This window comes from Tubulanus polymorphus, chromosome 5 (assembly GCF_964204645.1).
Source record: "Tubulanus polymorphus chromosome 5, tnTubPoly1.2, whole genome shotgun sequence".
Classification (NCBI taxonomy): Eukaryota; Metazoa; Nemertea; class Palaeonemertea; order Tubulaniformes; family Tubulanidae; genus Tubulanus; species Tubulanus polymorphus.
Window position 1 is genome coordinate 16,430,110 of NC_134029.1, and position 27,304 is coordinate 16,457,413.

At 37.2% G+C, this 27,304-nt stretch overlaps 1 protein-coding gene across 1 annotated transcript; it reads left to right on the top strand.

The window, feature by feature from the left end:
* On the top strand, positions 1 to 25,925 carry LOC141906493 (copper-transporting ATPase 1-like). Its single transcript, XM_074795815.1, has 21 exons — positions 1 to 106; positions 322 to 399; positions 5,926 to 6,844; positions 7,531 to 7,731; positions 8,595 to 8,758; positions 8,891 to 9,052; positions 10,232 to 10,308; positions 10,406 to 10,643; positions 10,737 to 10,970; positions 11,361 to 11,501; positions 11,592 to 11,700; positions 16,849 to 17,108; positions 17,273 to 17,467; positions 18,764 to 18,946; positions 19,404 to 19,575; positions 19,669 to 19,827; positions 21,000 to 21,142; positions 21,225 to 21,428; positions 21,590 to 21,707; positions 21,938 to 22,040; positions 22,728 to 25,925. Exons 1-21 carry the CDS (start codon positions 11 to 13, stop codon positions 23,005 to 23,007), a joined length of 4,236 nt encoding a protein of 1,411 aa, XP_074651916.1. The 5' UTR covers positions 1 to 10; the 3' UTR covers positions 23,008 to 25,925.
* The last annotated feature ends 1,379 nt before the right edge of the window (positions 25,926 to 27,304 follow it).

Below are 27,304 nucleotides of genomic sequence, written 5' to 3' on the forward strand. Positions count from 1 at the left end.
CTACGTGATAATGCTCTTTCTATTATACGTACCAGTATACACCCTAAATATGGATTTGCGAATTAAATTCAGTAATCTGAAAATACTTGATAATGGTTATAAATTGGTGAGTAGGAGTACCCAAGCTATAGCTAGGTTGTTAGTTAAGGGGTTTGTTTGCTTTTACAGGCTGAGCCCAGTTTCATGGACTAAGCAGTATATGAAAACAATCTGCAATGATACCCTAACCCCTAAGTTCTATAAAACTGGCCCTAGGAGCTATCTATTGTTTATTGTTGTTACATCAAGCTGTCATTAAGTAATTATTGAAGTTGTTCCTAGGTGTCACTGGAAGACAATGAATGTGTAACCGAAAATGATAAGCTTGAAACGACTAATGAGGCTGGATCCATGGTAAAGGTGAGTCGTCACTTTTAGATGAAACAAGAAATTGATCTTGAACAGGTCCCTCCCAGATAGGATTTTCGGCATGCCGGTTGGAGTATTAAGTAAACCAATAGACCTATTAATGTTCCACTTAGGTCGAGGCACCAGTAATGCATGAATGTAGGTAAAAATGTCCCAAGAAATCATGTCCCCGGAAAAAATGTCCCATAAGGTAGAAAAAAATATCTCGCTCTATCATTACTTATTTAGTAAATCTCACATCAAAATAACATCAAACAACAAACTTGTGTAAATTGCACACTAACCACAAAAAAGAATTAATAATTGAATAACCATGAGAATTATAGGTCTAGAATTTTGGCATTGATTTATTTTGCCTATTTAGAACATGTGAATTGATTACTTCAATGATACTTCAAATTTATTTTATAATACAAATAATTAAATCAAAGAAGAGCCATTATTTGTAATCAAATGTAAAAACTAATTTAAATGTATTACTAAGTTGGTTCTCTGGTGTTATTATGATGTGAAATTAACTACATTACCAAGTTCACAAGTAATGATAGACTGGGACATTTTTTCTGGCGACATATTTTCCGGGACATTTTTACCATAAACCATAATGCATCCATCAGGGTATGCAGTCATCCCGATTGAATCCAGTTTCATCATATTGAGTTTTGCATGAGGTTGCAGTTCCGTAGACAGAATCCAGTTATTTTGGGAAGTCTTCATATTTGGTTTATACATGTAAAATGAATGGACGATCCTTTATTCTCGTCCGATTCCACGACAAGAAAGGTGCACTTTTGTGCTGGCCGACCAGTTGATACCGTGCATATTTTGTAGAGAGACTATTAAAGAGGTGTGCTCTCTATCGGAAGCAATCCTTTGTCAAACGTCTCTTAACATCCGAATCCAGACGAGGAGAATCCTAACTATAGTTTATTTTCAATGATCTGACGTGAATATTATTATTCATTTTATGTATGTCAAAGCTTGCGACTCGCAAGTCGGCCTTTTCGCTATAATATCCGGAGCTCACGACTAGCAGGTCGGCCCTTGTCAGTTTCGGAACTTATTCTGAACTCCACTATTCTCAAAAATGTTTATTAGATATTTATAAGTGGTGACTAGAGTGTTGAAATAAGCGTTAAACTGACATGAGAGAGCGCCAAACTTACAATTTATTATCGCATTGTATCGTTCTTGCAAACCAACGGAAGGCTTTTTTAAACGTAGTACTAGGTTGCCGCGGTGTTTCGCTTTTAAGTCGCTAGACGTTGCTAGCCAAATTGTTCAGCGCGCATCGGTAATAACAGTTCGCAGTTCATATTGTTTTGTCATATAGCGTTTGTCGATGCGCGATTTGAAACAGTATTTACTTCTTGCCAATACTATTTCTTCTGTAAGATTGTTCCATTGGTTGACCACTCTTAGGCTAAAGAAGTTTTTCCTCAAATTCTTTCTTGATCTGGTCTTTGAAAGTTTCAGTGAGTGGTCTCTGGTTCTTCCGCCGTTGTTCCGTGGAGTAGATTTCCTGTTTCGACTCTATATTGTCCATTTAAGTGATTATACACGGTGATCATATCGCCACGTACTCTGCGATAACTGAGAGACGGTATTGTCAGGACCTTCAACCTGTCTCTATATGGAAGTGAGGTGACAAGATAAAAAACCCACTTTACAAATTAAAAGAAATCTAGAATCAAGAATTTATTTATTGGAACAATCTAAGATGTAAAAACACGACGTTTAGATCTCACCCTAGAGTTCAGTTTCTCCAATGTAAATTTTATCGCAGCCAAAACAAGGAATTTTGTAAACTCTGCAGTCCAAAGGTTTAGATTGATTGTTTTTTACCATACGTCGGCAATCGACGGCTTTTGCCGATGATGTATTAGTACATAGCCGTTGACGTATCTTTGTACCGAGGGCTTCAAAATGCCGTCTATTGAATTTCTTTAAAATGCTGTTGACAATTTCAATCACTGACACCAGATTTTAAAATCAAAATTCTGTAAAAATTCTGAGAAGTTTGACATGAAATCGAAAGTTACAGCGGCTGATGCCTTAACTGTATGCCGTACGGTGCTGCCACCTTGCAAAATTCCTGTGCTAGCACCAACAACTACTATTTCCGTACAGTGCTGCCACCTAAAAAAAACTACTATAAACATGAATTTTGATCTGAATTTTAAACTTCCAATACACGGAGGCCCAATATTCATTCCTTCCGTAGTTTAATTTAATAGTTATCCACAATGCCATATTCTATCTTTGAGAAATTATAGATTATTAGAATATAACTATGTTATAAGTTCTTTCAATAATTTAGTAATCAATTATTCAATTTCAATCACTTATCATTATGAACTGACCCAACAATAATGATTTCATTTTTAGTTTTTAATTTTTACAAATATTGTTGACAATATTAAAATTGATTTGATATACATTCAAATTATTTAAGTCAAGTAACCAAATAACATTGACTCTCATATACAATTAGTTTTTAATGTTCATGGAATACATAATTAACCGGGTATTGGCACTTGCTGTGGTGAGAGCTAGACTTGCTGTGGATCGCTTCCGCCATCCACAGAAGTTTCAGATGTTTTGAAGAAAAATGCCATCGAATAATAACAATATCCGTGTTTCAATCAATCTTACTAGTGTCATGAACAGCTCATCGATCGGTTTTAATTTCCTGAAATTGTGACCGTTATTTCCAGTATCATTTGACCTTCCAGCTCCAAACCAGTACTTTAAATTATTCACTGCAGGACCCAAAAAATTGAATAATGCCATGAAATGTGAATATGTCAAACCGGTGAAGAAATTCATTTGAAAGTCATCATTTTTCATATCCTCGATTTTTAAGAACGCATCCGATGTATTGTTATTTTCGTTCTTAGGCACTGATGTGTTTAAATCATTCCTCTAAACAATTGTTTCAATCTTTGCTTGCAAAGAAAATCTATCATAAACAGTCTGACATGATGTGTCACTGTAGCAGAGTCCGACACGGCATGTGCATTGTGTATCAGTTTGAGTCTCGGTATCCTTAAATAATAACATTCCGTTTGAATTTCGATCAATTTCAACACCAGACGTTCAAGGCAATTCATAAATAGTGCTTTGATCATTTGTCAGGGAATAATTAGCTAAGTTCACTAAAGCTTCAGCCGCACCCAAACGCTTTTTCTTAACTGGGGTGCTTGATTTCCGTGCAGTAGGTGCCTTACGCTTGCTTCGACAAAACACTTCCACCTAAAAGAAAAAACTTAAATAGGCCTATATGTAATTACTTTTTTATCTGAAATCAGTGTCCAACAAATTGTATTTTCTGCTATTTGTCACATTTGACAGTATCATGAGTATGAGTATGAGTATTAAGGGTCAACAATATTGTATATTACTGTAATAAAATTAAGTTTCATCATGAAAATGTGAGAATTTACTTACTTGCTCGGGACAAGCTGTGGCGGGTACTGGGTTTTCTTCTGTAGGCCCATTTCCTCCAACAAAATGCTTCAAACAAATATAAGTGTTCCTTGTGACTTTGCCTGCATTGAAATCCTCTTTGGGCCCACAAGCCGTGATCCATCTTTCACATTTTGCTGAATTTCTTTTGCTTTTGGAAAAGGTATGAATTTAACTCCTTGCATATGTGGCTGGTAATCATACCTAGAATCACTGTTACAAATTCCGTAACAGCAATGTTTCATAGAGACCATAATTACAGGTCCTTAGTCATTAAGCTACAACAACTCCAATCTGTGTAAAGGCTGGCTTATGTCGACAAGCAACGCAACGCCTACCGACTCCTACCGACGCAACTGAGAGCAACTGCGATCGCAACCCAGCTTATGTTGACTGCGCTCCGATTCGCAGCAACTGAGGCCGACGAGCGGGATACGAGATCCCCCCAGTTGCTTCCCTGCTTATGTCGGTTGCGATTACCAGCAACTGCAATGGCTCAAATGGTCACGTGATAAGCATTTTGTGGATAAATTTGAATTATTTTGAATTATTGGGAAATGTATTTCTATAAGAAAGCTATTTCTTTAAGATCTAATCTTTCTGATTCGGTTTTGAATACAATGTGCTAGCGACATTATATAAAGATGACCGCTCACACCATAATTCTGCCAATTTCGTTTCTAGATCTTCGGTCCAGTCCTCTACCGTGCTGAAGGTTTGGTTAACATTTTGAACTACTTGAATTTGAAAGTTTATGACTAATTACGAATGTCGACAACTAGCGGTGATAATTTGTACTATGTATATGCGGTCTCCTATTGGCTGGAACCGCTGCACTCAGTTCCGTCGCGTCGCAGATGAGCTTATGTCGGTCGCAATCAGCAGCATCTGTCCGCCAACCAGATATGGCTTGCGACGAGTCGGTAGGCGTCGGGTTGCCGTCGCAAGCCGGCTTATGTCGAACCGATAGAGCAGCAATTGGCGGCCTTTCTTAGGCCGCTTGTTGTCGCTAATCGGCGATAAACCCAGTTGCGTCAGTAGGCGTTGCGTTGCTTGTCGACATAAGCCAGCCTTAATGCATTAGAGCTACCGAGGTTGTCTGAGCTTTACAGAAACACGTGTTGGCCTCATTCTCAGTAGTAAACAGTAGGTGCATAAATAGCTCTACAGTGGAGTGCCATTGTCTCAGCGAGTCTCTTTTTTCATTTTGTGTATATAAAATTTGTCTAATAGTCTAGATAACAAGATCCAGAGTATCACAATGTGTTCAAAACAAACAAAACAAAACTACTGCCAATCATTCTAGCAGTCGCTAGAATGATTGGCAATAAATCAATCTAGCAGTCGCTAGAATGATTGGCAGTAGTTTGGAAGGCAGCCAATTTCCTGAAAACTAAAACTAGCCCAGTATCTGAGGCACATTTTCACACAATGCACACTGACTGCAGTACATTTAAATATAATCACTGATCACATGAGCTACTATCATTGATATCATATGAGATGTTCATATGAGATTTCATAGCCGTCGCAGGATTCATACTAACAGTCGGATGCGACGGCTTATTTTGACAGCCCTGACTCATTACTCGTGACTGACGAGGGCAGGAGGGCGGACCTACCGCAAGTGATGAGGGCACAAGGGCGAGCATGGGACACATCCGAAGGGAACAACGGTGGCTATTTTCGGGGGCGGGATCCGCCCCTCTATTTTTGGCTAGATGAAGCACTGCCCTAGCAACCCCCATTAGTATTCAGAACTATGATGATATTAATTATCTTTCTCCAAAGTTGGTAATTACTAGATCAATAGTGTATATTCAAACCATCTCATACTGCTTGGATATGTTACTTACTTCATAACACATGAATCTTCCCAAGATATATCTTCAACCTGAAAATTGGGCTTTTCAGAATCAAAATGGCCGACTGGCCAAAATTAGCACATTTTTGTGGTCGTGTTGCGTAGAGGACAGAAGACCATGGGGCGGGCATTTCAACTAAAATCACTGTGATACGCAGCTACTTCTTTAATTCTTTATTTTGCAGGTAAAGCAGAAAAATTTTATCGCTGAAAGGAAAATTAAAGATTGTATAATAAACATACTAGGAATGACATGTCATTCATGTGTTCAGAACATTGAAGATCAAATCTCTAGAAATGCAGGAATTGTACATATACGAGTTTCCCTTGAAAATAAACTGGCAACCGTTAAATACAATACTGATACAACAACAGCCGAGGAAATTCGTGATTTGATTGATGATATGGGATTCGAAGCCTCATTGCCTGATAATGTGCATAGTGCATGGATTGGAGTGGAGGGTATGACCTGTCAATCATGCGTGAAAAATATCAACGAAAGTTTATCCTCAAAACCTGGAATAAAATCTATAGCCGTTTCATTAACTGACTCAGAAGCAGTTGTAAAATTTGATTCATCAATTATATCACCGCGAACTATCTGTGATTATATGGATGATATAGGATTCATACCATCTCTTAAAGATACATCCAGCATCCAATGCTGTCTTCTATCCATCACTGGTATGACTTGTGGATCTTGCGTTGAAAATATCAAAGCCAATTTGTCAGTTTTCCCAGGAATAAAGACTATTTCAATATCGTTGAAGGAAAAAACAGGCTTTGTCGAGTACAATCCAGACTTCATTACCTCACAGAGAATAGCTGATGAAATAGAGGATACTGGATTTGAATCCGCTGTTATTTCTGTAACCGGTAAAATTAACAAGAAATATTCAAATATATCGATTGATATTAGAGGAATGACGTGTAATTCTTGTGTGAAAACTATTGAAAGTTTATTGTCGGAATGTAAGGGTATAGTTACTGTTAAGGTGACACTGGCTGACGAAAAAGGTGATTTTACATTTGATCCTGATCTGATAACTATAAAACAGATAATTGAACATATTGAGGATATGGGATTTGAAGCATCATTACCAGGTGAGTGATAAAATCAATTACTCCTATGTTAATCACTGCCTATATCAATTGAGTAGACTGTGTTTTAATTATATTTTATAATTAATAGGTGACACAATAATTAATTCTGTTGTTTGATCAGTTGACATGTAATTAATGTGATGGATTAATTGTGTATCCAGATCCATCCCAACTCATTGCTTGACGCCAGCCTATCCCATATGGCTCTGGATCCTTCCTTTCTTATGTCTGGCTCTCTTTTTCGTCTAACTGCTAATCATTCTGTTTTATTATTATCTCTTTGTCGCTATTGATTGAAATGTGAAAATGTGAAATTGAATATTGGAACAGCTCACACACCACCAGTAGTCCGTAAAAAGTAGCACGTGTCACATTTCACGTACTCATAATCCAGCTGGACAGCAGTACTAACTGATAATGAATACAACGCACTGTGCTCGTGATATACGTATCCCCTTAATGTTAAATACATCAGAGTATTTTACTGTATGGATGATTGTTGTTCCGAATTACCCAGAATTAAGCATTTTGCTTTGTTCCCGTAATTGATATGAGCAAAGAAATTGTTTTGCTTGAACATTTTCCAGTAATGAAATGTAAAGTCAATTTTTACGGAATTAGCAATTATTTCGATTTTGTCTGTATTATATACTGTTGGATGAGATAATGCTGTTTAATGTTAACAGATGTATCAATAACATTACCATCAACTCCGCTCGGATCCGCTGTGAGATTCCGCAATAATCAGTCTTCAGCAATGAATCAAAGTAACTATGACGATGATGATAACGATGATGATGATGATGAGAAGTGCCACCTGGAGGTCACAGGAATGACTTGTGCGTCATGTGTCGCTAATATTGAAAATCATCTAAGAAAAGTTGAAGGTAAGAATTTCCCTTTTTTCCCTCTAACTGATTGCTTAGATCTGACACCACTTACGGGTCCCCTACCAACGTCTGACTCTTAACTCTCTCCTATAGAGGTTCATTTCTGTTTTCTGCAGTGTCACCAGGGGTGGATCTAGGGGTAAATCTGAGGGTCTTCTCAGAATTCTAGGGGCATACCTAAAAGAAAAGGGCACTGATAACACACCGAGCGCAGCACGCAAGGCTAACACTGCTTCAGCGCGAAGCCCTTCCAGGGTCTGAGGCCCCCCAGAAAATTCCATCACTGATTTGAAGCCATTTCCTGCATTTTAAGTCATGAAATTGTTTTGCGAGCAACATTTTTTTAGGACACTTAAAAATATTGAGGGTTTTCCAGAAGACCTGTAAAACTCCCTATGTCCGCGCTTGGCTACCGCAGATGGTACCAAATAAAACATTTGTGCTTAAATAGTCCAAATGATTTCCTTGTTCACTTCAAAAAAATGTGTTTATATTTTTACTGAATACCTGTGGTAAGCAGAGAATCTATTGATATGATTTGAATTGAATTTATTTATTGGTACAATCAGGATTTTAAATACAGACTTAATTGATAGAATTTAAATTAAACATTTGTATTATTCATGATATTTTTTGTTGTTGTTGTTGATACACTTTTTGATTTTAGTTTGGAAATATGAATATAATCTGCCAGTAAGACATCGTCTTTAATTCATGTCCTAATCCGTCATTTAGCTTCAAATATCAATAATTGAAAGTAATAGGCTCCGTCTTCTTCAACCCTGTTTTGAATCACAATGGTTGAATGGTTTAGTCCTATGTGATGTTTTAAATTCCCTCACTATTCATCTCGATTATAGGTATAAAGACAGTACTGGTTGCATTAATGGCGCAGAAAGCTGAAGTGAAATATGATCCAGCATATATTATACCTTCTCAGATCGCTAATAAAATCAATGAGATTGGATTTAGTGCTGTTGTTATTGATTCTGATACGATTGGTCGGGGTACTGTTGAAATATCGGTGAGTTTATAGATTCTTAACCTCAAATATTACTTGAAAATTCAAACCAACGAAGCACTCTTGAAGTCATATCAGTAGATTAATGGTGTTGTGATTAGTGTACATGTATCAAAGATATTTCATTATTTATAGATCCATGGAATGACTTGCTCGTCTTGCGTGCATCACATTGAATCAACATTGATGAAAAAACCAGGAATTATTTCGGCATCCGTTGCCCTCGCCACCAGTAAAGGTCGTTTTGTTTACGATTCAGAATTGACTGGACCACGGGATATTATTGAAATTATTACGGTAATTCGAAAAATACCTATGGAAACCACGGGTAGTAATTTTATTTGGTTAAAAGGTAGAAAAAAGCCATTGTCTGAGAAATGTAAAGAAAGAGAAAACAATCAAAATCTAATCTTTAATGAAATTTCCCATAAAAAAATGAGCGTGCTAGCGCAGGACTTCAAAACTTTCGATAACTCATCCATTATTTTAGGGAAGATCAGTTTCATTATGAATTAATATGTTTGTTGTTAATGTGTTATGTCCATGTTTGAGAACTCAGATCTCCCACCCGCGCCCATGGACGTGAATTAATTCAGTCCTACTTATAACTAATCTGGTCAGAATTAAAATGGCTGACATCAGAATCAAGATCGCTATCATAAGTCACTATCTAGATTTAGACAAAAACGTCTGCGTATGGAATGAATTTTAAACAATACTAATAAGCACACACCATACAGGTGGACCAATGATCAGTAGGAAATAATGAACTTCAGTCTGTCATATCGTGTGGGGCACGACGATCCTGTCTCTACATGCGTATCGTTTCAGTTACTGGAGTATAGTGTTGCACTACGTTATGAAGCTAGGGTTTTTGATGAAATTATAACTCCTCAGGGAGCATGTCGATTGTGCAAAAGTTGCTAGGCTTTGATATCTACATATGTTCTGCAGGGATTGTTGAAATTTGCTGTGCATTTCAAACCACTTCCCAAGTGGTATCCACAGTCCTAGACTCTTAGTTTGATGCTTTATTAAACGTCACCGTATAAAATCTAAGCAATGAATACTATTAAGTATCATATTAGGTGAGGCAACGAGAAGATTGATGTGTAGAATGTCACAGCTCTGTGTACACATAAACATACTATATGGCGAAATGTTGTTAACAAAGAATATGTATTGCAAAATGTTTCTTGACAGGACATACAGCCGTGTGCAACGTTTCTAGGTCATCATTACTTAATTGCCACTAGTGGGCGCTACTCACCCGAAAAAGTTCCATTTCCAGGGTATCTCCTAAACACAGCTGATTTGACTATATAGTGGAATCCACATCGGCTAACCAACCATCAGCATTCCATTGTCTCCCCCATCTCATGCACACGTCAATCGATTCGGTGATATATATATTTTATAACACTCTGAACATAGATTTGTGACCTTTTAACAATTGAGAGATACATTTAATTATAGGGCCTGGGTTTTGATGCAGTTTTGTACACTGAGGAAAAAAATACATTGCAACAAGGTCATAAAAAGGAAATTCGACAGTAAGAGAAAAAACACATGTGCAAAAATATCTACAATTATGTTTTAGTGGAAATACTGTATGAACCAAAGTCAATTGTTTTATCATTTCTCTATTAGGTGGCGTAATTCATTTTTGTTTTCTCTGGTATTTGGCATACCAACTATGATCGTTATGATTGTGTTTATGTTTCTACGACGATTGAATTCATTTCCACATCCTGTCATTGCCGGTAACAATGCCTCATCAACGGACCTGCCACCCACACATCATCATCATAACTATAATGAGTATAATATAGTTGCGGGTCTTTCCTTGGAGAATTTGTTAATGTTTCTATTAGCTACACCAGTACAGGTAATTACAGTTTAAACTTAAACTACAGTTCATTTTCACTGGATACAGGGCTGTAACAGGTTTGGAGTTTTATTTCAATTTGTACTATTTCAGTTTTTTGGTGGCAAATACTTCTATATTCAGGCTTATAGAGCCATGCGACATAGAGCTACAAACATGGATGTGTTGATTGTCATGGCAACAACCATAGCATACAGTTACTCGGTTTTAGTTGTAGTTATATCGATGATTCTACGCACTGATGAAAGTCCAAAAACTTTTTTCGAGACAACACCAATGTTAATGGTGTTTATTTCACTGGGTCGATGGCTTGAACATATTGCAAAGGTTTGTATCAGTTTCCTGTCTCTAACCCGAACAGTTTCCCAACAAGTTTACTCAAAAAGTAAATAAACTCACTTTGGGTCTCTGAGTAGTGGAGTCACGTGTCACCTACTACCCCTCTTCATGGTTTACAACAAATCTACTCATATTCATGACTGGCCCCTCGTACTTAGTGTTTTTCAAGGTTTGACAGCAGACGTGTCTTAAGGTAGCATTTACGAAGTTTGCCAAAATTGTTACATTGTTATCACAAAGTTACAAAAAATTTAAAAAAGGAAATTGAACCCGTTTGGCACTGCCTAAGCAATAATTTGAAACCGTTGAATTTAAAGAGTAGCAATTTAACCATCTATTTATACAATATCTAAATGAAGAAACTTTTTTCTATTTCAGGGCAAAACATCAGAAGCTTTAACTAAACTAATGTCGCTAAAAGCTACAGATGCAACGCTTATTATTTTAAACAAATCTGGATCCGTGATCACTGAAGAAAAGATTAATGTAGATCTGGTGCAGAGAGGGGACCTACTGCGGGTGAGGTTTCATTGTTCAGATTCTGGAAAAGGTTTGATTGACTACAAGAGATTAATCGTTGATCTTATCTTTGTTGATTGATTTTGATAGGTTTTACCTGGCGAAAAAATTCCAGTTGATGGTCGAGTGAAAGAAGGAAGTTCAACTTGTGATGAATCATTGATTACTGGAGAATCAATGCCTGTTCCTAAACATCCAGGTTAGTTACACACACTTACGCCCTCCCCTAATCCTGTGTCATCTAGAATTCATCAATTTTCAATGATGTTACTCAAATACTAACTCTGTGGCACTTGGTGCAGATTGCTTGCATTCACTTACCACCGTTGTTTGTCCACAGATAAAATCATGTTATATTAATAAGCTTTCAACATGCATGGATGTATTGTCTTTTTAGCTCCGCGGTGACCGAAGGTCAGCGGAGCTGATGGGTTAGGGGGATTGCGTCCGTCCGTCCATAGACGGAATCCAGTTATTTTGGGAAGTTTTGAAGACGCTTCAATGTAATGTCTTGATATTTGGTTTATAAATGTATCTACCCTAGACACATCTTCAGCCCAAAAACTGGCCCTGTCAGAATCAAGATGGCCGACTGGCAGCCATTGTTGCTCGCCAAAATCGGCACTTTTTACACGTTTTTGAACTTTTTGAGGGAAATTTTGAAGACGCCTTGATCAATTACCTTGATCTTTCGTATGTATTTGACCCCCCCAGGGCCCATCAGCATAACAAAAATTGGGTCGATCGGACTCAAGATGGCCGCCCTAGGACCTTTTCAGTGCCCAAAAATGTCAATTTTGGTCCGAATTCCGAGTCCTGTAGCTTCCTACTGATGTGCCATTTCTCATTGTAACTGCTGATGGGTATTCTTTGGTAAGGGATGTTTTATACCTGAGACAGGTATTTTTGATCAGCTAACTATGATGCAATTGGCAGCCATCTTGGTGTCATCAGTACTCATTCGTAGGTGGGAAAAAGTTTTTTGACTTTATATTGATACCTAAGCATATTTTGTTATGACAATGAAATAGAAAGTTGTAGCTTATAACGTGTTCTATGATTGTGGTGAGTTTCAAGGTCATTAGTTTTGGTATATGGCCATTAGGGGGCGTTGAATAATACAATATCTTAGTATTTCTATATTATATTTGTGCCAATACATATTTTGTTGCCACAATCAATTGCAAAGTTGTAGCTCATGACATTGTCTATGATTGTGGTGACTTTTAAGGAAATTAGTTATTCTATACCAGGGGGTCACCAGGGGGCGTTGAATAACCTAGTATTTCCTTATTATATTGGTACCTAGACATATTTTGTTACCATGATCAATTGCAAAGTTGTAGTTCATGACATGTTCTATGATTGTGGTGAGTTTCAAGGTTATTGGGTTTTGAATATGGTCACCAGGGGGCGTTGAATAGTACAATAACTTAGTATTTCCATATTAAATTCGTAACAAGGCATATTTTGTTATCACAATCAATTACAAAATTGTAGCTGCTGACACGTTCTATGATTGTGGTGAGTTTCAAGGTCATTGGTTTTTGTATATGGTCCCCAGGGGGCGTTGAATATTGAAATTGTCAGATTGTTGAACATTCGAAACTACTTCCCAAGTGGGCATGGTGTCCTGGACCCCTAGTTTTGATTTGTCCCCTAGGGGGCGCGGAGTTTTTATTTCTTCAAATCGCCACTATTCCTACAGTTTTAATCAGATCAATTCCAAATTTGGTATGAATGTTTCATGGACCAAGGCCTATAAAATTATAGAGCCATTTTTTGGATTCATCCCCCAGGGAGCGCCCCTGGGGGTGGAGTTTCTAATTCTTCAAATGGCTACTAGACCTACAGTTTTAATCCGATCAATTCCAAATTTAGTATGAATGTTCCATGGACCTAGGCCTATAAAGTGCTGAGCCATTTTTTGGATTCGTCCACCAGGGGGGCGCCCCTGGAGATTGAGTTTATATTTCTTCAAATTGCTATTAGTCCTACATTTTTAATCAGATCAAGTCCAAATTTGGTATGAATGTTCTATGGACGAATACCTACAAAGAGCCCTTTTTGGATTTGGCCACAAGCGGGCACCCCCTAGGTATGCGGCTTCTATTTCTTCAAATCACACAGCGGAGCTATATAAGCCGATAGGCTCCTTGGTTTATTGGCTGGCGTTAGCGAGCCTATGTCAACAGTCTGGCCGATCGAAAATCATTCGTATGCTTAAAACACTACGCTCGAAGCTATTTTTAGCACACTCAAACGCAATTTCAGTATCCTGTAATTTCACTGCTAATGGGCGAATTGAACAGATTAAGCAAAAATATATTTCGTAATTGGTTTTTCTTTATGGTGCGCAAAGTTGAAAGCCGTGGGTTTCATATTTTTTGATAAATTTACCCAAAAGTTTCAAAAATTCGATTTATTTGAGCAGGTTATTTTATGCAGCATCTTTAATTTTCCAAAATAACACATGTGAAAATTTAATGTTATTTGCGTCGGAAGAACTTTATATCGCCAAGATCCGACGCTTGGTTCAGTAGTTATGAGCTTTCAAAGACAAAACCCTTCAAAATCTTGGTTCTATAAAATTGGTGTTGACCCGGTTTTGACTTCCATCATGACGTCATAACATTGAACGAGATGGATCAGCTGGTGCACGTTATTTCACAAACAAAATGGCAGCACGATTGAATAGGTTGGTTGATATTCATCATTTCTAGCGCAAATTCTGATATTCAAGGCATATGATATAACGATTTATTACGTGCGATGTGTTCAATGATTCATCTAGTTTTGATATCCCGTGCATAAGGTAACGTTGCATCAAGATATCTGACGAAAATGTGGATTCAAAATGCTGAAATTTACTTCCGTGTTCGCCACACGGCTGATTTACTGATAGCATCAAATTTTTAGAGATGAGTCTGATATTTACACGACTGGAATACTTGTTTTATTATCATGAATTGAAGTCTATTAACGTTTGCATTAGCGATCCTTTTTTGGAGCCTGATTATTTGTATTAGTTTGTTAACTGCGGCACAGTGGAGCGTTCGCGTTGAAAACAGTTGTGTACAGTCGCGTAGGCAATATAGCCTTATAGTCTCGTGTTCACTGTGTGTATGTATCAGTTATAGAGTATGCGCGCCACGGTGTAGGTCGCGCGTAACAACGATTTGTCTGAGTGAAGATGTAAGCTACTTAAAGCAATCCTATCGTGAAATAATTGAAAATCGTGCCAGTCGATAAACTTTGTTACATCAATAACCAGCACTGACTGGCCCTAAATTTGAAGAACTTGGGAGCTTCTGTCCTGATTGGTCCGTATGATAAAAATGAAAAAACCTCCGATGAAACCCAGGCTCTCACCAAGTTTGTACCGTATCTTGTTGGGTCACTCATAGTTTTAGTTGTTTCACATCATTCAAGGGATGTATTACAATTATGAACATTTGTTCAGACAAAAGGCCTATTATCAATTTTTCGAAGATTTCATTCTCGTTAAAAGTCAGTTATCATTAAAAGTTCACACTGACCTTTTTAGCCCACTTGGGACTTTAGTCCCAGCGGGCTATTGCGTTCACTTTTCGTCCGTCATCCGTCCGTCCGTCCGTCCGTCCGTCGACGGAATCCAGTTATTTTGGGAAGTTTTGAAGATGCTTCAAGGTAACGTCTTGATATTTGGGTTACACATGTATCTACCCTAGACACATCTTCAGCCCAAAAACTGGCCCTGTCAGAATCAAGATGGCCGACTGGCAGCCATTGTTGTTGGCCAAAATCAGCACTTTTTACACATTTTTGAACTTTTTGAGGGAAATTTTGAAGACGCTTTGATCAATTACCTTGATCTTTTGGATATATGTGAATCCCCCCAGGGCCCATCAACATAACAAAAATTGGGTTGGTCGGACTCAAGATGGCCGTCCTATGACCTTTTTAGTGCCCAATAATGTTGATTTTGGCCCGAATTCTGAGTCCTGTAGCTTCCTACTGGTTTGCCATTTCTCATTACAATTTCTGATGGGTGTTCTTTGGAAAGGGATATTTTATACCTGAGACAGGTATTTTTCATCAGCCAATTATGACGCAATTGGCGGCCATCTTGGTGTCACCAGTACTCATTTGTAAGTGGGAAAAAGTTTTTCCACATTATATTGATACCTAAGCGTATTTTGCTACCACAATCAATAAGAAAGTTGTAGCTCATAACGTGTTCTATGATTGTGGTGAGTTTCAAGGTAATTGGAATTTGTATATGGCCACCAGGGGGCGTTGAATAATACAATATCTTAGCATTTCTTTATTATATTCGTACCTATGAATATTTTGTAACCACAATCAATTGGAAAGTTGTAGCTCATGACATCATCTATGATTGTTGCGAGTTTTAAGGACATAAGTTTTTCTATATGGTCACCAGGGGGCGTTGAATAGTAGAATAACTTAGTATTTCCTTATTATATTGGTACCTAGGCATATTTTGTTACCATGATCAATTGCAAAGTTGTAGTTCATGACATGGTATGATTGTGGTGAGTTTCGAGGTCATTGGGTTTTGAATATGGTCACCAGGGGGCGTTGAATAGTAGAATGACTTAGTATTTCCATATTAAATTGGTAACGAGGCATATTTTGTTATCACAATCAATTCCAAATCGTAGCTGCTGACATGTTCTATGATTGTGGTGAGTTTTAAGGTCATTGGTTTTTGTAAATGGTCACCAGGGGGCTTTGAATATTGAAATTGTTAGATTGTTGAGCATTTGAAACCACTTCCCAAGTGGGCATGGTGTCCCTGGACCCCTAGTTATATTTTTTTTTTCTACCGGGTAGTTTAATTTTCAATGAAATGATTTTTTGCATACCGGTAGCCTACGTGACAGATTTTTTACTTCACAACAGATTGGCGAGCCACTGGACCATTGGTCCTTTATATTTGGTTCATTCATACATTTATCTACCTTAGACACATCTGCAGCCCAAAAATTTGCCCAATTGGAATAAAGATAGCCAACTGGTGTGCCATTGATGTTTAACAAAATATGTACTTTTTGTGAATTATTTATGAGAAAATTTGACTAATTGTCTTGATACGAAAATGTATTCCCCTAGTATAGTGTCATATCAAAAGAAAATCAAACATATGTTTTTCTCATGTTCGCTCAAATTATAAATATTTTCATCAACCGGGGTAGCAGCTATGATTGCGTGGAGTTTCAAGGTCATCGGTCTCTGTATTTGTTCGCCAGGAGGTGTCGAATATTGAAATTGTCAGATTGTGAAGCATTTCGCCAAGTGTGCATGGTGTCTGTGAAGTATTCAGTGTTATTTTGTTTTTTAGGATTATCAGTAATTGGTGGATCAATTAACCAAAATGGAACTTTACAAATAGAAGCTACTCATGTTGGGGCAGAAAGTGCTTTATCTCAGATAGTTAAACTTGTAGAAGAAGCTCAGACATCTAAAGCACCGATCCAGCAGTTAGCCGATAGGATTGCTGGATATTTTGTTCCATTAGTCTGTACTGTTTCCCTTGTTACATTGATAGTTTGGATTATAATCGGATATTCAAATATTCACCGCATAGATCCACTATATATGGTATGTAAAGGTATATATCTACCCTTTTCCTGACTCTCATATCAGACTGTTTCCTCATCCCAATCATCTGCATGCCCTCCTCATCTCAACCATCCCAATATCTTCCCTCTCGTGCTCGCCACTCCTTGTCTCACTTTATCAAACTGTTGTCTCTGTATTTTCAGGATGATGCAGATTCGATGAATTATCATGAAATTATATTTGAGCATGCATTTAAATTTGCAATAACTGTATTATCCATTGCGTGTCCATGCTCATTGGGTTTAGCAACTCCTACAGCAGTGATGGTAGGAACTGGTGTTGGTGCGATAAATGGAATACTCATTAAAGGAGGAGAACCACTTGAAAATGCTCACAAGGTATCATCAAACGCCTTTCTTCTGAACCCAATTTTAGATAAGAAATATCTTTATAATTTTAGCTATTTAAATTTTTATTTATTTCTGATAAAAATCACAGATTTTTAAGTTGTAGAGTAGCTTTCCGTAATACAGTTTGAGCATGTTATGTACCGTACTTTCCAATTGATTGCCAATTAATCTTACAAATTGGCAAAATTTACCGATATAATGATTCAAAACATTTTTTGTCAACAGATTAGCCACAGTAGACTATTGCCTTATGGTGATGGTTTAGCCCAATGCACATGGCAATACGTACATTTCATCAAAACTGTAAAAAAAACATTTTGAGTAAAAATTTTACGCCCACGCCTAGAAAACTGTTTTTGCCCCATGGAGTCCATAGTGCAACAATAAACTCAGTTATTCATATCAATTTTTGTGTATATCATGTGATGCCATTCATGCCCCCTGATTGGTTATTGAGCAGTGGATGTGTTGCTTAACACGAAACATGCAATGCATATGGGACTTCCATGGCACAAAACGTTGTCCACAAATCAATGCTCGTTTGAGAAACACGTTTTTCTGCGCAGCATTTTCTGACTTTCACTTTAACGCACATGACATATCAAAACGCATCAAAAACTTTTTTCACGAGGTGGAAAAAATGTTTTTTAATTGCCATGTTTGCATTAGACTTAACCCTTTCAGTACTATGGACGTGCTATGCACGCTTCTACTGCGTCACTTTGTGTGCGGCTGACCTGCAGAGCACGCATATCAGCTATTCTTTTCAAATTGACTGTAGCACAACAGCGATCGTTTTGTTTTGAATAGTCAGCACCTTACTAAAAAAACCTTATTAAAATTGTTTTGCAAATCATCAAAATCTTGTAGATTGCGCATGCGTTTCAGTGGGAAAATCAAAATAATAACTAAAATTTGAATTTATTTTATTCTGGCGTTCGCTCCATAATATTCCGTTACCGTACAGTGCTGCGATCTCTCCATAATCATTGTATTTGTTTTTATTTTCGATTTTTAGTGATTTTTCCGGAAAATGATGGTTTTTAGTATGGTTTTTAGTTTTAAGTTTTATGTCTAAGTTTCATATGTGAAAAATAGATCAATTGCAGTTATTTTTTTAAAAAGTCAAATTTTGACATAAGGGCTCAGCACAGGGCAAAAACAGGCCTCAGCAGTTAAAGGGTTAAGGGTTACAGATTTTAGAAGGACATTTGTGAAATAGTTAGTCTATTCGATGTGAGGGTTAGGAATATTTCAAATGATTTCGATGCTATTTCGTTACAGGTGAAAAGTATAATATTTGATAAAACAGGGACAGTAACTCATGGTGTTCCAAAGGTTTCCAAGGTTGTATTGTTCGTTAAAGAAGCGCTTTGTTCATTGAATCAATTATTGGCTGTAGCGGGAACTGCGGAAACTAGCTCAGAACATCCTATTGCTACAGCAATTGTAACGTATGTTAAACAAGTAAGTTGATTACTGGTGGACAGGGCTATCCATGATGTCCATGGTGGGGTGGTTATGGTCAAATTGTGTATGGTGAGGTTTGGGGCAGGCAAGATTTCTACCCCTACTTAGAATAGAGTACATCAGCCATCTTGAATTTCTTGTTAGCACGAAACAGCTGGCAGTTCCTGATGGATTTCCTGATGCTCTACCAGGCACCGGGTGGCCTTCAATACCGTGCACCATGAAAGGCCCAATATCGTTGTTTCCCAGCTATATTCCTACTATTGTTTTAGTATCTATAAATGTATCCAAGCAACTTTTTCCAAATCCTTATGACCAATTCTCTCTTAAGGAAATTATCTTTGTTGCAGGGGGTATTGGGCTCACCTCCCGCAAACATTTTGAGTTTCCACTTCCTCATTGATCACAGTCTCAATAGCTAAGTAAAAAATTTTGAAACTTTTATGTATTTCAGACATTAAATGTTGAAACATTAGGAAAGACGTCTGATTTTACAGCTATTCCTGGCTGCGGCTTGAAATGTACCGTTTCCAATATTGAAAAAATTCTCAGTTCCAAAGATTTAGACGAAATCAAAAATCCTCAGAATCTATCAGCTAAACGTATCAACAATTCACTACTTATTGGTAAGTATCCACTATCTTTCTTTACGTACAGTATATCCTAACTTAACAACACAAACAGCATAGGACATTATTTGATTGATTCTATGATTGTAGGTAGCAGTACTACAGCTCCCTTTTCTGATGAGTATGATGTATTAATTGGAAACCGTGAATGGATGATAAGAAATGGAATCTCAGTTACTGAAGATATGGATAGAATAATGAGTGATCAGGAAGAACTCGGTGAAACAGCTGTTCTATGTGCTGTTCACAGTAAGCACCTCTTCTGGTCGCTGTTCCAAGCTACAGTCAACCTTGCATAAGTCGTACAAGTTGGGCCAATCAGATTTATTCAATTTGCATGATGTGCTACTCGCGTAATATCCTTCAATAATGACATCGGCTGTTGCATAGCCACCAATCATGTTTAATTCATAGACTTTACTTTCATACACTCAGTATATCTTTCATCATATTTAAATGAAACTTGATAAATGTATAAGGTAGAGTGTGAACTTGTGCACATACAATTTATTTCCATTAGATTTAGGGATTGCCCCACTGGCAGCCTTCTGTCTTCGTAGTGCATCAATTACTATCACCTCCCTATAACCATGTCGCGTATAGCTTTCAACTCACTGCAAATACAAATGATTTAAACATTACCCTGTGTGTTAGTACAGTTCCTCCAGTTTGAGTTTCAATCTCATCTCATGTTCGGTTTCAATCTCAATTAGCCAAAATCAGCAGATTTTTGCAATTAATATAAGCCATTTGAAATTTCATTTTACAACCAAATGGCTGTTAGTTGAGTGATATTCTAGATACCGTAAAAACCGGCGTATAAGTCGAGTTTTTAACCCTTGATTTTACCACTCAATTATTGACCTCGACTTATACGCCGAGTACAGTTTTCTACTAAGTATTTTCAGGTCACAAGAAATATTGATTCTACCAGACAAGAAAATAGTGTTCATCTTCTCACTGCTATAACAGTTTGAATAATTATTCATGATAAAGTTATTTAATGAAAAAAACTTCTTTCATTTTGACATAGCTTCATTTAAAACGATGTATTCATATATGCGCGCTCATAGCAGCGCTTAATACATTAGGCTATATATAGCGTGTGCCTCACAATACTGTCTCACTGGTAGTGTATTATACCTGAGTGTGTGTGTAACAGTCTAGTGATTAACACACAGCAGCAATCAGGCTGATGCGCGGCGGCGTGCGTGAAGGCGCACATCGTTATGAAAACAAACTATTCAATATAATGATACAAGTAATTATTCTTCTAAGAGAAGGGACTTAGGAGCCGGATATATCTTAAAATCATGAAATGTAGGTCTAAAAATTGACCTCGACTTATACGCCGCGTAGACTTATACGCCGGTTTTTACGGTATGTAAATCTGGCTGATTCTAGTAATCTATATTTTATAGGTAATATAGTAGCTATGTTATCAGTAGCCGATACAGTGAAACCCGAAGCACATTTAGCTGTTTATACACTAAAACAGATGGGCTTAACTGTTGCTTTACTTACTGGGGACAACCAGAGAACTGCTAAAGCTATTGCTAGACAGGTTTGAATCCACGTTTCATAAATCTATCATTTTCTCGAGTAACGGGACGTCAATGTTAATGAGTTTTTTTGGTTTTTTATAGGTAGGAATCACTAAGGTGTACGCAGAGGTTTTACCATCACATAAGGTAGCTAAAGTGAGACAGTTGCAAGCAGCTGGGTACTGCGTTGCTATGGTTGGTGATGGTATTAACGATTCCCCGGCTTTAGCTCAAGCTGATGTCGGTATCGCTATCGGAACGGGTACTGATGTTGCTGTAGAAGCAGCTGATGTTGTTCTAATTCGAGTAAGTTCATATTCATAACCTAATTGCATGCAGCAATGCTGAGCATGAGTGAAAATTTGTATAATCGTTTTCTATTGAAACCAAGTTTAGGAGGATGCTACCTCCCTTAAACTTGAATTGGAATTGAATCGCTCTTTTTAAAAAAGTGTTTATAATTACAGAATGATCTGTTGGATGTTGTGTCAGCGATGTTACTTTCCAAAAAAACTGTTAAACGAATTCGCGTTAATTTTGTCGCTGCAACTATATACAACTTCATTGGTATACCAGTAGCCGCAGGTTAGTATCCTTATTCGACCTCTACTACCAGCAGAGCTGGAAAATTTTCCCCAATTTTTTTACTATTTATACCATAAAAAGAAAGGTGTAAGTGAAGGTCTTGCCCTTAATTTGAACGTTCTCTATATTATTTGTGAAAATGTTCAAACTTGTTACTAATAGCACTTACTAGAGGTTAGCAGCGCCCTCTACCTGCGTGCAGCTGTAACTGTTAATTGTTTATATTGTAGGTGTATTGATGCCAATTGGTATAGAGCTAATGCCATGGATGGCTTCAGCTGCAATGGCTGCATCCTCCGTATCTGTCGTTTGTTCATCTCTTCTTCTTAAATTGTACGTATCTATTTCTTTATTGACTCATTGGATTTAAACCCACATAGTTATTGCCTATGACTGCATTCGTTTTCCATCCATTTGTAGTCAAGCGCGTTGGAAGCAATTTTTGATTGTCACAGACAATTGCCAATTTTTGACTGGTTCTAATATTGCAGCGCAGTATAGAACAAAATCATCGTATAGAACAAAAAGAGCCATTCAGTAAAAAGTAAAACTTAAGTCATTCAGTAAATAATTGCCGTGGCTGCAGTCGTTAAAGTTCCAACCCCACTGGTTGATTGAGTTTTTGGTTTACCATTGTAGCTAATTGGATTGCTTGCCAAATAAGTGATAAATGGCCCCACAAGACTTTCTGAGAGCACCTCCTATTTGGCTCTAAAGCACTATAGAAATATAAATTTTAAAAAGCTAATCAGAGAGCAAAGCTACAGAGAGCAAAGCCTCCTCTCTCATTAGCTTAGCTGCAGAAATCAGCAAGTTTTCTCGTGAACCTGCGGAATCGTCAACTGTTTTACTTCCAGGTTTTATTTTAAGATTCAGAATTATATTTCAAGATCAATTTCTGTGCAATATTAGGTTGATCAAGTTTTTGGGAGGAATTTTTATTTGCACTACAGAAAATTCATCCATGACAATTGCCTCCTCATGTATGCAATTTTATGCAATATTTTTATTTTTTTGTAGATTCAAAAAACCGAAGAAGGAATCGTTATTAACTACTGCATATTACATAGAATATCGGAATCAACAGGAGCATCCTGCAAAAATACAAGTAAACCGCGGAATGGAAGATGAACAACCAAATGAGAATAAAACTATGAGTATTAAAGGCAGTATAGGAAGCGTGCTCGCTAAAATCAGTATGAATAGCAGTAAAACTAGTAGTAAAACTATATTTTACAAACCTGATGAGAAAGAGCTGTTACGTGTCGGGTCTGACGATGAGGAAACAACAAATTTATGATCTACACCACATACTGATGAAAGCTGAGCTTTTTCAACCGACTTGGGACTTAAGTCCTAGCAGGCTTTTGCGTTCACTTTTCGTCCATTTTGTCCATCTGTCCAACAGAATCTAGTTATTTCTAGTTATTGTTAAGTTTAGAAGATGCTCTATGGAATTGTCTTGATATTTGGTTTATATGTGTAGGATCTATCTACCCTTGACACAACTGCAGCCCAAAAGCTGGCTTGATCAGAATCAAGATAGCCGACTGGCAGCCATTGTTATTTGCCAAAATCAACACTTTTTACTACAAGTTTTCAAGGGAAATTTTGAAGATGCTTTGATGTGTAGCTCCTTAGGGCCCATCATCATAAGACAAATGTTCTATGATTGTGGTGAGTTTCAAGCTCATTAGTTTCTGCATTTGTTCATCAAGAGATGTTGGTTATTGAAAATGTTAGATTGTCAAGCATTTTACCAAACGAGCATGTTGTCCCTGAACCCCTTGTTCTAATCTTAATTTACTCAACTTTTGTTGAAATTTAAGCAATAAATAATGAATTATCTTAAGTTTTTAAACATACATGTATAATGAATGAATCCGTCCTGATTCATATAGAATGAATATGTTAAACTGTTTTCTTCCCAGCTGCTGTGATCACTGCTATATGTATGTTTAATTTAGCTTTTATAGTGAAATATGCCTCGGGAGTTTTTTAATCTAAACCTTTGTATAATTTTTCTTAACGCTGATAAAATTGTGACAAAATCAGCTTGGCGGTGCTAATGGCAATAAGGATTCACTTTCACCCATTACAGTTGCGTTGGAAGTGCAGCGACTGCAGCAGCGAAAGTTGCGGCAATAATTTACCGAATGATGTTTTTTTTTTCATTGAATGAATTTTGAAGAAATTAAGTAAATTTGCCGCGTAAGTTTAGAACCTGTCCAAAATCGGTATTTGGCCATAGCAATCAAAAATTGCTTCCAACACGCCTGCATTAGTATTCAGCTATTTCACAAAGAAGTGTGTTTACACCTCAAAGAGCAAACAGTAAAGAAACACATGTGAGACAGTTTGTGTATGAAATTAAGTGATAAATTCTGAATTTATTTTTCTAATGCATTACGCACTGGGCAGTGCAAGTGGGTAGGTACGCAGTGAAAGGGTTAATTTGGTACAAAACAGTCCATTTCCAGTTGAATTTTATGTATAACACACAATTTAGTATTTACAGGATATTATGTAGTATAAAATTTGATGACGTGGAAGCAAATCGGTGACATTTTGACCCCCATGAATTCATCCAAAATTTACTTTGATAGAACTGTCATGTTCATACCCCAAATACTTGAGAATTCCAAGTGGAAAGATGTTGATTTCTGTATGGACTTGATGGATGTGAAGTAGGTAGGGCAGATCAGGGAAGTGTAATCTCATTACACTTCCCTGGGCAGATCAGGCAGTTTGAGGACTAATAGGTTTAGTCATTGAAATTGAGATTACATTAGAAATGGTGCAGCAACTTGAATATCGACTTTCTGTTAATAGAAAAATATTAAACAATTTACCTACAAAATTGCCATTTTTATAATGAATTAAGCAATGATGCATCGGAGCCCCTCTTCTAACTATACAACACATAAATGCGTGAAGCAATCCTATCTCTTTAATACTATAACGCTTCCTGCAAGACTAGGAACAGCCAAATGTTGCCGAATTTCCTAATTATCAATATTTATCTGTAAGATCAGCTGTCCAGAGTTCAGCGATTTCATTCAAGCATTTCGGAGATATGATTATTTCACACCTTTCTGTATAGTAGAAATACTAGAGTAGTGTGTATAGGGTCATGGGTATAACAGTTGCGTCAAGGATAATTCAGAAATTAAGATGGTGAATGTTTAACCGTTGATTACGGTAATATTTAATTTTTTAACTAACAAGGCTTTGATGATAAGTCATGTTTGTCGTCGTTTGCCTGATTTTCAACATGCTATTATGTTCACTGGTTAAATTCACTTCAAATTTTCGAAACTCGTCAAAACAATCTATCAGTATTATATAGCGGTATATATACTCAAGACAATGAATACAACATCTGTGCGATTCGAAAATCACATCATAGTGTTGATACGCTGACGGTTTCAATATATGAAGATATATCTATACTAGGGAATTGTTTTGATGAGTTTCAAAAGATTGGAATGAATTTAACCAGCATCTTTCCTAGGGTCGGATCCAGGGGGGTTGCACAAATTTGTCAAATGTCTTGTTCAAAAAAAGGTTTAATTATTGTCCAAAAAATATCAAATATTACCAAAAATACTCTTAAAAGGGCACGACTCAATAACAGGGGCTTGTATCAACTTGAATATCGACTTTGTTATTAGAAAAATATTAAACACTTCACCTTCAAACTTGCCATAATTATAATGAATTAAGCGACGATGCATCGGAGCCCCTCTTCTAACTATACAACACATAAAGGCATGAAGTAATCCTATCTTTAAACTATAACGCTACCCGCAAGACAAGGAACAACCAAAGATTGAAGTGAATTTAACCAGCATCTTTCCTAGGGTCGGATGCAGGGGGTTGCACAAATTTGTCAAATGTCTTATTCAAAAAAAAAGGTTTAATTCTTGTCCAAAAAATATCGAATATTACCAAAAATACTCTTAAAAGGGCACGACTCAATAACAGGGGCTTGTATCCGAGTTGTAGGTAGTGTAAAAACGATAATCTGTTTATGTTCACTACCTACAACTCTGATACAAGCCCCTGTGAACTCAATTGTCACACACTCAAATTGCCCAGAAAATCCTATAGAAATCCTAAAGGGTGCATTCATATTGCCAACTATTGGACTACAGTGTAAAAAAAAACGTTATTAAAGGGCAAAAAATATTGTTCGTATCAATACATGCAATTAAAATACATGAAATAAAAAAGTTCTATGTATATCATAATAATCGTCTTCAGTTGTTACATTTATTTCCACGTCTATTCTACCTCTCCATAGCAGGTTTATGAAATATTTTTGCAGGCAGCTCCAGAGTGACTTAAATTGCATCTCGGCAGGAAAAAAATACTGGTTGGGAAGCTTCTTTGTGGGTTCCTCGCTATGTTAGAGGCTCTTCAGCTTTTGTTTGGGGCCTGTACATGTACTCATGTACTGCACATGTAATGAATTAGTGCTAGTATTTGGGTCTAGAAATTCTGGTACCTGATAAACAAATGTTTTGCAGGAACATAGCAAGTCCTGTCTTGGGTGGTTTTCATAATTTTCCCTGTGCAAGACTTTCAATCCCGATTTAGATATGATAAATAGGAACAGAAAAATTTCCTTGTATTCAAATAGATTTGACAAGGGTAATAAGAAGTCGTGAGTAAATGGTGCAGATATGCAGGAAATATGCATATGCATATGCATACACAGCTCTCCTTGCTGAGCACATTTTTCGACTCGTGTGCGGGGCCCTATATATTCTGCGCTAAATGCTTACGAACTTTGCCCAGTGCAAAATGTGCTCGTGTGCGGGCCCCTTTAGCTATTTGGCGAACGACAAAATGTGCTCGAAAAATCGCCCGCACACGAGCCGAAAACTGCGTCCGCATCATTCGGCTCGTGTGCGAGGCCTTTATACATTAATTAATTTTGTCGGCGTAAACGGTGACGCCATTAACGGCACAACAATGAAATAAAGTATTCCAAATTTGGTCCATTCCAGGTGCAGTCCCATTTGGAACGATCTAGTCATGCCCGTGCATAACTTGTTTGACGGGCAGTTCTATTTCGAGAAAAATGGCACTTTTACTAAACTGTGAAAAGGGACACTTACCTATTGAAAAATTGACATCTTAAACATATACCTGAATGAATAATTCCCGGGGAATGATTTAATTAAGAATGGATTACTTTTCATTTTTCAAAAAAGAATTTAAATTGGATCCAAATTTCGAAAAATCATGACTCGAATTTTTTACACTGACTCTTTGAAGGGCACCTGCATTATCATTTTTAGGGGGTTTGTTCACTATCGCCGTCCAGGTGAAAATTCATATAGCGCGTGTTACATCAAAAAATGTTCACCGGCGCTTTAAAATTAGTGAAAACTGGTATTAACGTTAATACATAAAAGCAGAAACCATTTTTACTGTTCTCGTAAATGCATCTGTAAATTGTTCAAAATTCCCGAGAATATTGCCTCGAGTATTCCGTGCTCACGCGTTGAAATTAAACATCTGTAGATTGCGCCCTTTCAAATCCGCGCGTAATAGTGGTCAAAATTGGGAGTCTGCTCTTCATGCAC

Coding starts and splice junctions, on each gene's coding strand:
- LOC141906493 (XM_074795815.1), top strand. CDS start 11: ATGCTCTTTCTATTATACGTACCAGTATACACCCTAAATATGGATTTG. Junction 6,845..7,530: donor ATTTGAAGCATCATTACCAG/GTGAGTGATAAA, acceptor TAATGTTAACAG/ATGTATCAATAACATTACCA. Junction 8,759..8,890: donor GGGGTACTGTTGAAATATCG/GTGAGTTTATAG, acceptor CATTATTTATAG/ATCCATGGAATGACTTGCTC.